The sequence below is a fragment of the Clarias gariepinus genome, chromosome 26 (assembly GCF_024256425.1).
Source record: "Clarias gariepinus isolate MV-2021 ecotype Netherlands chromosome 26, CGAR_prim_01v2, whole genome shotgun sequence".
Lineage (NCBI taxonomy): Eukaryota > Metazoa > Chordata > Actinopteri > Siluriformes > Clariidae > Clarias > Clarias gariepinus.
Window position 1 is genome coordinate 23,914,677 of NC_071125.1, and position 12,293 is coordinate 23,926,969.

The window sequence follows — 12,293 nt, forward strand, 5'->3', positions numbered from 1 at the left end:
CTCTTCTCCTAAGATATTCACTTTAAAAATTAAATAATGCCATAAAAGTAATTTTCCCATTAATTAAATCTTTCTATATTAACGACCAACACAATGCAATTCGGTCACTTGATTCGCACGTTGTGATTGGTTAAAAATGTTGGGTGCGTGTTTTGGGGAGTTGTCAGCCAATCACAAAACCGTGTCGTCATTTCTGACTCATCAAAAGCTTTTCTTTTTCTAAGAAATTTTGGACGTATTTAGACCAAACATCCTTTTACAATCAGTAATTATTAGTCACTTATATCGGACTTGACCGCCGAACCAGAACCTTTTGGACCTGTGCAATCATGTGATCCACCTTCTACAACCGAAGCTCCTGGACAATCAGATCGAACTCTCAAACAACAGCATAGTAGCTGAATTAGTGTACTGTAGAAATCTTTACATTTCTATAGCCGCAAAATGAAATGTTAATTCTTTGTTCCATGGCTCGGGTTCTGGGTGATTTGACGATGCTGGAAATAAAATATATTACCAACTACTTTTCATTAATTACTTAAAATAAAATTAAAATAGAAAAAAAAAAATCCACAGCTGAAATGATTGAATGTCAGTTAAAAAGCTAAAATTAGAATTGATTTATCTATAGCTGTTATAATAAGTACACTTCATAAATAAACCCTCTTCCATCATAGTGCGATCAAATTCTCGCTTCTGATTGGCCAGAATGAGTTAATCAATGTTTTTTTGTAACTACAGCAGCTCTTATAATAGCGCAGGTTTATTTCTATTCATTTGATCGTTGTAATACATAATTTCTGAAGTAACGGCACAGGGAAGTGATTTTCCAACACTCCGCGTACAAAACGTTGTTTACGCTACTTAAAGGTTTCTTAGCAACATATGAAGGGAACGACTGTTTAAGGCTGTGTAACGCAAGCGAGAACAGGAAACTAACTAACTATTTTGCAGATGAACCGTGACGTTTAAAAGGTAGCTATACGTTTCATACTTACGCTGTAGTATTTGCGGACGTGTCTCCGAATGTCCAGGAGCAGTTTGTTGCTGATTTGAACGTGGTAACGTAGAGGGCTCGCGTTACAGGGGACGTGGCAGCAGCGCGTCAGACTCGGTTCAATCACGTTCCCCTGAGAGCGAGAAAGCGATAGAGACACAAACATTGTTATTTACTAGTATTGCTTTTGTTTTTAATATGCATCATTGTTAATGTTGATTCATGTAGGAAAGATTTAAATAAACAGAATTTGTTGCGTGAAGTCCACTTTTCCCTGGTATAAAAAAAAAAGAAAAAGAAAAGCCGCAAGTCTGATTCGGGGCTTTTAGCAGCCCTGTCAAGAGCAGCGAGGATTAAACAGTGGGTGGAAAACACAGCACCCCTTCATCCTGTCCCCTACCCGAGCTGTCTTCTACAGCCATTACGTCTCAAACAGGCCGAAACGCACGGAGCGTTAATGCGTTAGAGCCGCTCAAATATTAGAAACTTTCTCTCACCAGAGAAAAACTTGACCAGCGCTTTTGCTTTATGACAGGAGGAAAGCGTTCGGCTGCCTTCTGGATCGGACCACCGGTAGTCTGTGTGAGCCATTAGCCCGTTTATGATGTTTACTCCCATCATTGGATAGCACTTTGAGAGGAACAGTGCTTCTATGCAAATACTCTTTGGCCTCTCTCGGGCCGGCTGCGGCGGCGAGAGTGTGTTTGCATTCCTGCTCTCCTCCTCTCTCCTCTCTGATAAGAAAAGAAAAAAGCTTCTCGCTAGACTGCGCGGCTGAGAGTCAAGGCTTTTGCGCTCGCCCCCCCCTCTGCACACAGATGCTCTGAAATACCGCGCTCTTAATTATTACATGAGCTTATCAGTGAGGCATGAGCAGCCGTGCATGCGCGCGTGTGTGTGAGGATAAATCAAAGTCGGAAAAGTGAATACGTTCAAAGTAAACTTAAAAAATTTCCTCGTCTCTGTGCGCGTAAGAGGTTCTTGTAGAAAGAGTGTGCGAGTTCTCCGACACGCTAGGAGGACGCGCTCTGGCGAGGGAGTGCACGCTACGTTTTTATGAGCCACAGAAAGACGAGGGAAAGCTGTGTAACTCTTAATTAGACAAAGACTCCACTCCCTTAACGGGAATAAGGCAGCTGTCCTGAAAAAAAAAGAAGAAGAAGAAAAAAAAATACATTCTAAGAGCTAAGAATAAAAAAGATCCGCCGTGCTATTAATGCTGGCAACTTCAGGATCCAGAACCAAGGTTCTCAAAGGGTGCTCAGAGGAACCGTATACGTGTGAGACAACAATCAGGTGATTGGGTGACTTATTATCGGGTGACCTGGTCGTTATTTAAACTGAATCATTACATCACTGATTGATTCATAACAAGTAGATCCATATCAATCCCTAAATGTTAATAATAATAATAATACTGTTTAATATTTTCTTTAAAAATCTGTAATTTAACTCCTTTAGTTTCCGTAACAATCGACCTTTAACTGACCGTTCCCTCAAACACGCTGTCGTAGATGTTCTCGGTGCCACACTCGGGGCAGGCGAAGGAAAACCTCTCACAATCGCGGTACCGTTCCTCGTCCGTCAGCTGAGCCGGGACGCCCAGGAACCCGTCCGACTCCTCCTCCCGCTGCTGCCTCTGCTGGGCGCGGAACTGGCCCGGGTCCAGACCTGAAAGACACGCAGAGCCGAGCTGAACACTTACTCGCACTTACACTACTGAGGTCACACGGGGGTCACAAAATTTTACACCAGCAATTAAATGATCAATGAGGCATATTTAAATTATACAAATTTTAATTCTTAGAGCCTAACTTACACTTCTAATAGAGAAATAATAATGTCAACCCCCAAAATCTGCGGAGTGGACGTTTTCCACACACACACACAAAAAAAACCTGTGTACTGTACAGTACTGTACTGCTGTGTCTCCTGTAATAATTTACCGTCCCAAGCGGCGTTTTTCCTCCATGGTCGCTTTCTGTTCTCTCTACAGTACTGAAAATTGTTATATTTTATTTGAAAATGTAGCATTAATATTTATAATTAAAAAAGTAGTAAATTGTATTATTCTTAATAGTTTAGCGTAAAAAAAAAGCATGGAAAAACTATTTATTGGCACGAAAATGGGCATTTAAAAAAATGTTTCCGCGAACATTTATTTATTAGATTCTGAGAAAAAAAAATCTGCGAATGACTGAGTGGCCGCGAACTCTGAACTGCAACTCCGTGGGGGGCTGACTGTATCAACAAAGGTTTATAATAATAATGCGCTCCTTTTAAATAACTCCTGTTGCTATAGTAACAGCTCATTTGTCCAGCAGATGCTATAATAATATAAAATGGATTTAAAAATAAATAATCCTTCAGATGGTAAAGCTGATGTAACCTGTATGAAAGGAGTCTCCAGTCTCAGTAATCTGTAACAGTCAAAAGTGAAGCTGTAACTCCACTAAAACCTTTTTCATCATCTTTTAAGCTTTCTCAGACGGTTTCTCCGTGCAACGTTTGTGGTACTAACGTGAACAGCGAGACGACAGAGAGCGGCTGGAGAGGCAGAGCAAGTGTTTATATCTGCTGTAACTTCAGTAACAGCAGCATGTGGACTCGCTGCATCGAGTCATTAAAGGCACCGAAACTGTATGCCATGGTGGTAAAGTAATAAAAACCTAACCAGTTAATAAAACTTTTGTCACTATTAAAACACTTTAGGATGTGTGACTGCGAGTCTAAAGTATGAGGAGATGATGATGAGGAAACTAGAGGAGGGAGATAAATAAAAAAAATAAATAGATAGATAAATAAATAAATAAACAAATAAGGCTCAGATAAGCAGCTGAGATGATCATATCATTAAGAGATGGCAGCTGAATATCTATTTCATCCTCCCAGGTGACACCAAACACCGTTAGAGTGAGGGGGAAAGAAAAACAGCCGACGTCCCCCTGAGTAATTTAGCTAAGTGAATAAGTGAGTAAATAAATAAAGTGTCTACTGCAAGGCTACGAGGATTAAAGCAGCAACGGCGGCGGTGGTGCAGGAGGAGGAGGAGGATCAGGAGCTGCTGCCATCTGCAGGCAGGCATCCACAGCATAGAAACTTATTCCACAAAGGAGTGCAAAGCTACAACACACAGTATAAAACACAATAACAGCAGTTCTTATCAGATCAGGTTCTGTTTAAACCTGAGACGAAAGGATAACAAAATAAATATATATTGCATTATGATTATGAAAGACATTTCTACAACACTTGTAGAACTGCTCATTAGAAGAAAAAAAATAAATATGCTTAATAAGGCTTGATTTAATCTCTCATTTTAGTCCCCATGATGCGATAAATACCTGTACAGGGACATCACCCTTAATGAAGCTGACCGGATTAGAGGGGAAATGTCACGAGGATTAAAGCACAAATCCAGTAGCCTTGACTTACAACTACTTGACATTTCGGCGACCTGAAAGCCAGAGGACCTTCAGACACGACGACACTTTGAGTTTTGTATTTGTTATGTATTAAATACACGTTTGTAAATGTCGCACCTTATTTTAGAAAAGCCGCCCAAAAGGTGCGCGAGTGACACATTGTGTGAGATTTACTAAACAAACATGAACACTGCTACATTGCTGCGTCGAGTTATTAGATTACACTGAGGTGTGTGTGTGTGTGTGTGTGTGTGTGTGTGTGTGTGTGTGTGTGTGTGTGTGTGTGAGTGAGTGAGTGAGTGAGTGAGTGAGTGAGTGAGTGAGAGAGAGAGAGAGAGAGAGAACGAACACGATTGGTAAATAAAGTACTTTTAAATCTCTATTCGGACGGTTTCACAAAACAGAGAGAAAAAAAAAAGAGAAAAAAAAAGTTTTGGTAGAGGAGCTCTCACCGAGCCAGGTGGCAATCAGGACAGCATCAATACCCTCGATAGGCTCACAGATTCGCCCCACCACGGGGTGGACCTGCTGCGAGAGGTAGTACTGTGTGTCCAGGGTCAGACCCGGCTGCTTCTGGAGCTGCTCTGGAGCGTACGCTCTCTGGCTGGCTGCAAGGTTCGAGCCGTCCTGGAATAAAAAAATAAAAAGAAGAAAAACATAAAAAAAATAAGAGAAAAAAAAAAGATTTGATAATGTTTGTGAAAAGCTGGACGTCTACCTGACAGATGATGTAAGACACGGTGTCCCCTGCTTTGACCTTGCGCCCTCCTTGAGAGTTGATCCACAGAGCCACGTGCACATGAGGGAGACTTTTCTTATCCGGGTAGTCCTGAGGATCCTTCGTCAGGGCCTACACACACACACAGTTTAATATCAGTCACGCGTAACACAGTCTTGTGTGGACAGAATGTGTGCTCCTCTGAGCCAGTACACCACCTTATGGATCTCGAACATGTTGAGAGGGACGCTGCCGTTAGCCACCTTCTCCCCGACCTCGATCAGGTGCTGCTGGATGTTCTCCAGGATCATGTCCCGGTTCTGGTCCGACAAAATCTGACCAATCACATAGCTGAAGAAGAAGAGGAAGAGCAAGAGTAAGAGTTGAGCAGCAGGGGATGAATATCCATGCTGGAGAATATCTGGATTTAAAAATAAAAGAATTTTGTAAAGAAAAAAAATATCTGTATAAAATTACAGCTTACAATCTGGCTTATACCAGAGAGAGAGAGAACATGGGGAGCAGTCAATATAGATAGATATAAAGGAAGAAGAAATAAAAGAAAATAAAGTGGATAAACTTGATAAAGTGGATGAAAATGTGGTCAGAGAAAGAAAAAAGAAAGTAAAGTAATAATGGAATAAGAAGGAAAGAGACAATTAATGATTTGCTAAACTAAAGCAATGAAAAAAAAGCAAGAATGGAGAAATTGAGACTAAGTGGGAAAATGTGGTCAAGAAAAGAAAGAAAAAAGACAGAATGGGAAAAGAGTCAAAGAAAAAACAAAGAAGAGAAATCAAAAAAGAAAAAAAAGAAAATGGAGAAAAAAGAAAAATAGAGAAGATAGATCTTAAAAAGAGATAGCCAGCAAAAAAAATAAATATAAAAACACAGTATGTCAAAAAAGACAAGAAAAGAAAATGAGATAGGAAGACAAAATAGTATGAAAGAAAAACTCTATTCGATTTCTATCTTTAATGAAATATAGAAAGAAGCAAAAGTAAGATCAGATTTATTTTCACAAATAAAAGAAAAGAAATACAAAAGAAAAGAAAATTAACAAATACATAGAATGTACTAAAGAATTATCAGTAAATTAAACAACATTTTCAGCACATGAATGCAGTCCAACAGCAGACAGATTATTTTAAACTTTCACAAAAACCTTTACATTTTTCTTTCTTTTTTTTTTCCTTTTTTCCATCTGTAGTGTAGTGAGGTCTGTACTGTACCTATATGATGTCACTTCAGTTCCCTAGCCACGCTCACTGATTAGATCGTCAGTATTATGAATTTCACGTGGAAAAATCCCACGACTAAACGTGAACAGACGCTGCACTGCATTCCTCTTGTTGACGGAGTTCGTGCTAACGAGCTGGTATTAAACTGAAGGCTGATCGGCTCGGCTTTAACAGCTCTTTTACAAATTGCCGTCTTCATTTCAGCAGCTCGCGTGGGCAGTTAATTAAACGCTGGCGCTGTGTTGAGCAGAATCAAGCTGAACACATTAGACCCTATGCTTTTTTTTACCAGCTGGACCGGTACAAAGGGGACGAAAAAGGAAAATAAAACTAACAACTAACAATCAATTAATCACCTGTTACGGTAATGCGCTTAGAATTTCCGCTTGGAGACATTTGAAAAAAGTAGAGTATGAGACAGAACAACAACGCCACAATCACACTTCATCGAGGTAGCTATCTAAAGTGCTCAAATATTTACAAATAATAAAAAAAAAAAAAACGTATTAAATGTTGTGGGTTATACTTTAAGGAGGCCGATGCAACCTTTGGATTATTCCAGCATCAAGTTATCTCTATCGAGCTTGTCACAAAAAACTATTTTTCTTTGTAATTAAATTAAAAATTTAAACTCATTCTAGATTGATAACTCGTGAAATAAAATATTTCAAGCTTCATTTTGTTTTAATTTTGATGATTATGGTTGACATCTAATGAAAATCAAAAATCCAATATAAATACTCTTATAAGCCACAGAAGGTCATCACTTAGAGCTGGCTGTTCACAGAGTGCTGTATCCAAGCATGTTGATGGAAACTTTTTGCTTTTTAGATTTTTCCCCCAATTTTCTCCCTAATTTAGTCGTGTCCAATTCCTCCCCGTCACTAGGGGGCTCCCACATTAAGGCTACTACCACTCAGTCAGGAGGGCTGTGAAGAAATAATAAAGAAAAAGTGTGGATAGGTATGAAATCCAAGTCCAGTCTGAGGTTTCCACAAGGCGATGATGATCTGAGGTGCCGTTTCATCAGCTCGTCAAAAGTCTGGACAGTATCTACTAAAGGAGATCTTCATGCTTCCGTCATCAGACAAACTTTACATGTAGACGATGATTTCCTTTTCCAGTAGGACTTGGCCCCAGCCCACAGTGCCAAAACGATCACTAACTGGTTTACTGACCGTGATATTACTGGGCTTGACAGGCCAGCAAACCCACCTGAACTAAACCCTACAGAGAATCTATGAGCTACTGTCAAGAGGAAGATGAGAAACACCCGAACCGACAATACAGACGAGCTGAAGGCTGCGATCACAGCAACCTGGTCTTTAATAACGTCTGAGTCACACTGACGCAGTAATCCATGCTAAAGGATTATTGAGAACCGTGTCAGAAGTAAAAAAGGTGTAGGTATGTGTATGTATGTGTGTGCGCGTGTGTGTGCGTGCGTGAGACCCAACACTGACTTGCCGCACTCCTTGGCGAGGTCACACCAGTCCCTGCGAACGATGTCCAGTCCCTTGAGCTCCTGCTTGGTGGTGTAGCGGCCGTCTCCCTGAGGCTCCACCATCAGAGCCGCGTACTTCTTCTTCTTCAGCAGCAGCAGGGACTTAAACACGCCGTCGATGTCGAGCTCCAGGAGTCGGTACAGTTTATTCACCTCGCTCTTTACCTAATAACACACAGTCACAGTTTACAGCTTAACTTTTTCACTAAAGTTAATAGGGCCAGGTAGGTTTGGACAGTTCCCCCCGCCCCCTTATTAAATTAAATATAAAAAAAAAAACAAGAGGCGAATACTTTAATACTTTATCTATCTTTACTGTAAAGATAGATAAAGAATTAAATAAACAAAAGTATTTCTGTAAGATGACGTAAGCCACATTAAACATTTTTTTAAATTTTTATTATTTGCTTTGAAACCAACGGACACACGTGAGCCAAATTAACACGTGTCACGGCGGTGGGAGGTTTTTTTCTCCGGCTACCTTGTTGCCCAGTTTGAAGACCTCGTCCAGGTTGGAGCTGTTGGTGTTGATCATGATCGAATCGGTGTCTCCGTAAATCACATCCAGGTTCATCTGCACAAGAACACGGCCAAGACGGTTAACACTTTGGAGCCGAAAAACAAACATCTAATCAGAGAGAATCTCCTCGACTCACCTTCTGGACCATGTCTTTAGTGTGCATCAGGATCTGGAAACGAAAAAACATGATTAAAATATACAGATATCAAGATCTCCCACATACACGAGGTATAATATCTACATTCTATACCCGTTTATAAAAAGACGCACTCTATAAGAGAGACGAGTGTTAACCAGACAATACTGTGAAAGCGGCGTACATTACGGACACTGGCTCGACAGCCGGCATAGTGACACGCCAAACACACAAAGAATTTAATTAGCAAATCTATTCAGTAATTCAACACTTAGCAATAGGGAAAAGAAAAAGCCTCGGTGATTTGCTTTTAAATGGAGGATAATTGGCTAAGAGGGCTATTAGCTGCACTGAAATGGGGCTCCAAACCCACACACCAGCCGAGTCATAATAACGCCTAATGGCCTTAATCACCGGTGGCCTGCATAACGGAGAGAGTGAGCAGAAAGAGAGACAGAGCAAGCGAGCGATAGAGAGAGAGAGAAGGAGAGAGAGGGAAGAAGAAAAAAAAAGTGTAGGAGTGGTGTCCAGCTGTAGATTGCAAACCTACGTCAGCTGCAGCTGTCTCGGACAAGAAAAAAGAAAAAAAGAGTGAAAAAGTGGCGGAGTGAAACAGACAGTTGACACACACACCTTAGATATCATTTCACATTTAAACGTTAATCTGTTAGGAATGGTGCTGAGGAGGCAGCAGGGCGCCAATACTTATAATAATGGCAAGAGTCGGGCAAGTTCTCATAAGGGGGTGAGAATATGTATACGTCAGGTCAGTTCAATGCACAAAAACAGCTGGCTCGCCAGTGTGTGTGTGTAGGAAAATGGTCATTGAACTCCACTCCAGAGTGCTTTATTTCTTTTATACCTCATCAACTTGCTGACAGTGAGAATGATTTATTTTAAACAATTAAAGACGGCAGTGTCGTGTTCTCTCAGTTTATAGAAAACATTTATTCCGGCCGTCCGTCAGGCAAATAAAATAAAATTCACGTGTCACAGCGATCGGTTTATCCGTCTTCGGAACTCCAGATGCCCCGTCACTATTTAAGGAGCTGCGGATTTCGGTGTGATTCACACACGGGAGGTGTGAGGGGTGACCTCTACGAGAGAGGGACTCTGACAGGTGGAGATGAGGGCAATAATCTAAAGCCAGACAGGGAAGGGGGTAAAAAAAAAGAAAGAAAAAAGGGGTGTCGTAGTGCAGCCTGTCAACAGCAATCGAACAAGCCGCCACCAGCCATGCCTCTCTCTCTCTCTCACTCACACACACACACACACACACACACACACACACACACACACACACACACACACACACACACACACACACACACACACACGGAGCGCATCCGCATCCTCGTCATGGACAAGGACGGTGCTATTTCAGAGCGTACGGACTCCACTCCTTGAAACTGGAGCGGCCTTAAGCGCGCTTTATGAGGTGCCAAATGCCTCACGGGGGGGAAGCGAGGGGTCAAATTTGAGTAATTACAGAACAGCCCTGCGCATTAGTGAATACAGTCAAGGTCACCTGGAGGGGGAAAAAAAAAACACATCAAGAGAGAGAGAGTGATAGAGAGAGCTCATTAGTTTGCAAAAGAGCTGCGCTGTTTTCTTTTTTACGACTCATCCCTTCTTGTTATGTCAGCGGAAGAATCCGTCTCCACCCGGATGAGATGGTTAGAAGAAACTTCCTCGCCAGAAACACACACGCTTTCATTCACAATCAGACGCTGATTTGAGAAAGCCTGCGTGAACGTGTCGGCGTGCACGGCGATGAGAGCTCCGGGTTTTCCACAGGGACAAGCTGAGGAGGACAACGCTGGTGAAAGACAAGTCGTTTGACCATGGCTCAGGAATGACCAAGGGGGCAAAAGGGGGGGCGATGGAGCTCATCTTTAAACAACACATACCGTTCCCAAAAACATCCAAGTCTGACTAAACGCCCGCCGCTCGGCTTTGGGGGGGCGAGGCCGGAGAGACACTCCTGCACTGACGACAGCCACGATCTCTAAACCGCGAGCCCCGGGGGGGTAAAAAACACAACAACAAAAAAAACATTGGGGTTTGGCTGGGAAATTAATTTTTATCTGATGGGAAAATATTCAAGTATCAAGAATGAAAACTATTAACTGAATACTTGTTAATCGTTAACTTCAGTCCACAAAGTGCATATTGTCACATGACATCTTTCCAACGTTCACGACAAAACACAAATGTTAAGTTTTGTTTTTGGTTTCTTTCCTCCCCAAGAAGAAAAAGAAAGAAAAGAAAAAGAAAAAAAAAAAGATGAGGCAATGTTCCAAATCCTTCACACTTCCCCTTTAGGACGGATCATGATGCTCAGCGTGCAGAGCCGGTCTTTATGCAGTGTGTAATTAAAGAGGTCGGTGAATCAGAGGCTGTGATGTGCGGCAGGATGGGAGGATCGTCTTCAGCTCACGTTTGCTCTTGGCTGACTGACCGATAATCACACACACAGGTTTAAAGTCACTCAAACAAACCCACGCTGTTGCACGCTAATACATATGAGATGATTACTTTCTCATAGCAACATTTCCGTTACATGTTTTATTCCTCTTACTCCCCAGCATTTTCCCATCACCACAATGTTCTGATTTTAATTAATATTTGTCAAACGTCCATGAAACAAGTTCGTACATGTACAGCTGTGACGTTAGTGAGAAAGGTAAAGGTACTAAATTGCTTCGAGGACGTTCAACAAATATTAAATTTGCAAAAAATTATTATAAATATTCATAAATACTTGTTCCTACACAAGAATCTTTTCTCTTTCGTCTATTCATTTATCGTCAAAGTAATAAAACCAACAACAAAAAAACGCTACATATATATATAACATACATACATACACACACATACACACACCACAGCTTGTCATTATCGTTTTCACATAATCCACAAAATAAGCATCGGTCATAAAGACGTCAGAGCGACATGAGAGACACTCAACTGTAAAGTTTTGAGAGCTTGGCAGCAACCACGTAAAACTTTATGATCCTACAGGTGACGCACTCTGAACTATTCACACATTTCCATCCCGTGTTGTAAGAGTAATTTATTCGCCAAGTTTGTTTAGAAATAATAATTATGGTGGATGACATCACATAGATTCATGCTGCTTAGTAACAATGTTGCTGTTAAATGTTAGTTAAATGTCAAACTCTTAGTTTGTAGTGTTCAAACCCTGCGCTTGGCTTTTTAAGTGAGAAAATTAAGGTTATAAAGAACGGGATACATTTAATTATTAATTAAAACATTTTTCAAAGGTTTAAGATTAACAAAAATAAAAATCGTGATACTTATAGAATCGCAATCGGCACAGAGGTATCGTGATGCGATCGTTATGATCAGGCGGTTCCTGCTGATTCCTGTCCCTAATACGTACTGTGTATATCATGGCCCTGTATTACTCTTCTCTTTATTTAATCTTTATCCTCGATTTTGTGTTTTTTCTGTAAATCAAATATACATTAAACGTGTAAATACTGCACCACAATCTGACGGTTTGAATTATGTGACTCTAACTAGCTATAAAATCACTCATTCATATTTACAAGCGCCGGATGCGAGGGATGTGACATGTAAACCACGAGCGGCCCGTGAACCAGCTCGACCCGAGTGTGTTACGGCCGTGTGTGCGCGCGCTCGCTCGGAGCCCCGCAGGTCCGCACTCCACATCGCAGCAGGCATGTTAATCCCCAGTGGGCCATGAAAAAGCTTGTAAAAGAAAG

The 12,293-nt window shown here is 41.2% G+C and overlaps 1 protein-coding gene across 3 annotated transcripts in view; it reads right to left on the reverse strand.

The window, feature by feature from the left end:
- Positions 1-12,293, reverse strand: part of pola1 (polymerase (DNA directed), alpha 1) — a 50,703-nt gene that overhangs the window by 18,792 nt on the left and 19,618 nt on the right. For all 3 annotated transcript variants that reach the window (XM_053488319.1, XM_053488317.1, XM_053488318.1), the window contains exons 27-34: positions 8,542-8,574; positions 8,367-8,459; positions 7,845-8,050; positions 5,359-5,491; positions 5,141-5,272; positions 4,875-5,049; positions 2,487-2,668; positions 999-1,130 (exon numbers count right to left, since the gene is read on the reverse strand). In XM_053488319.1, the coding sequence (XP_053344294.1) occupies positions 999-1,130; positions 2,487-2,668; positions 4,875-5,049; positions 5,141-5,272; positions 5,359-5,491; positions 7,845-8,050; positions 8,367-8,459; positions 8,542-8,574 (1,086 nt within the window). The remainder of the gene's footprint in view (positions 1-998; positions 1,131-2,486; positions 2,669-4,874; positions 5,050-5,140; positions 5,273-5,358; positions 5,492-7,844; positions 8,051-8,366; positions 8,460-8,541; positions 8,575-12,293) is intronic.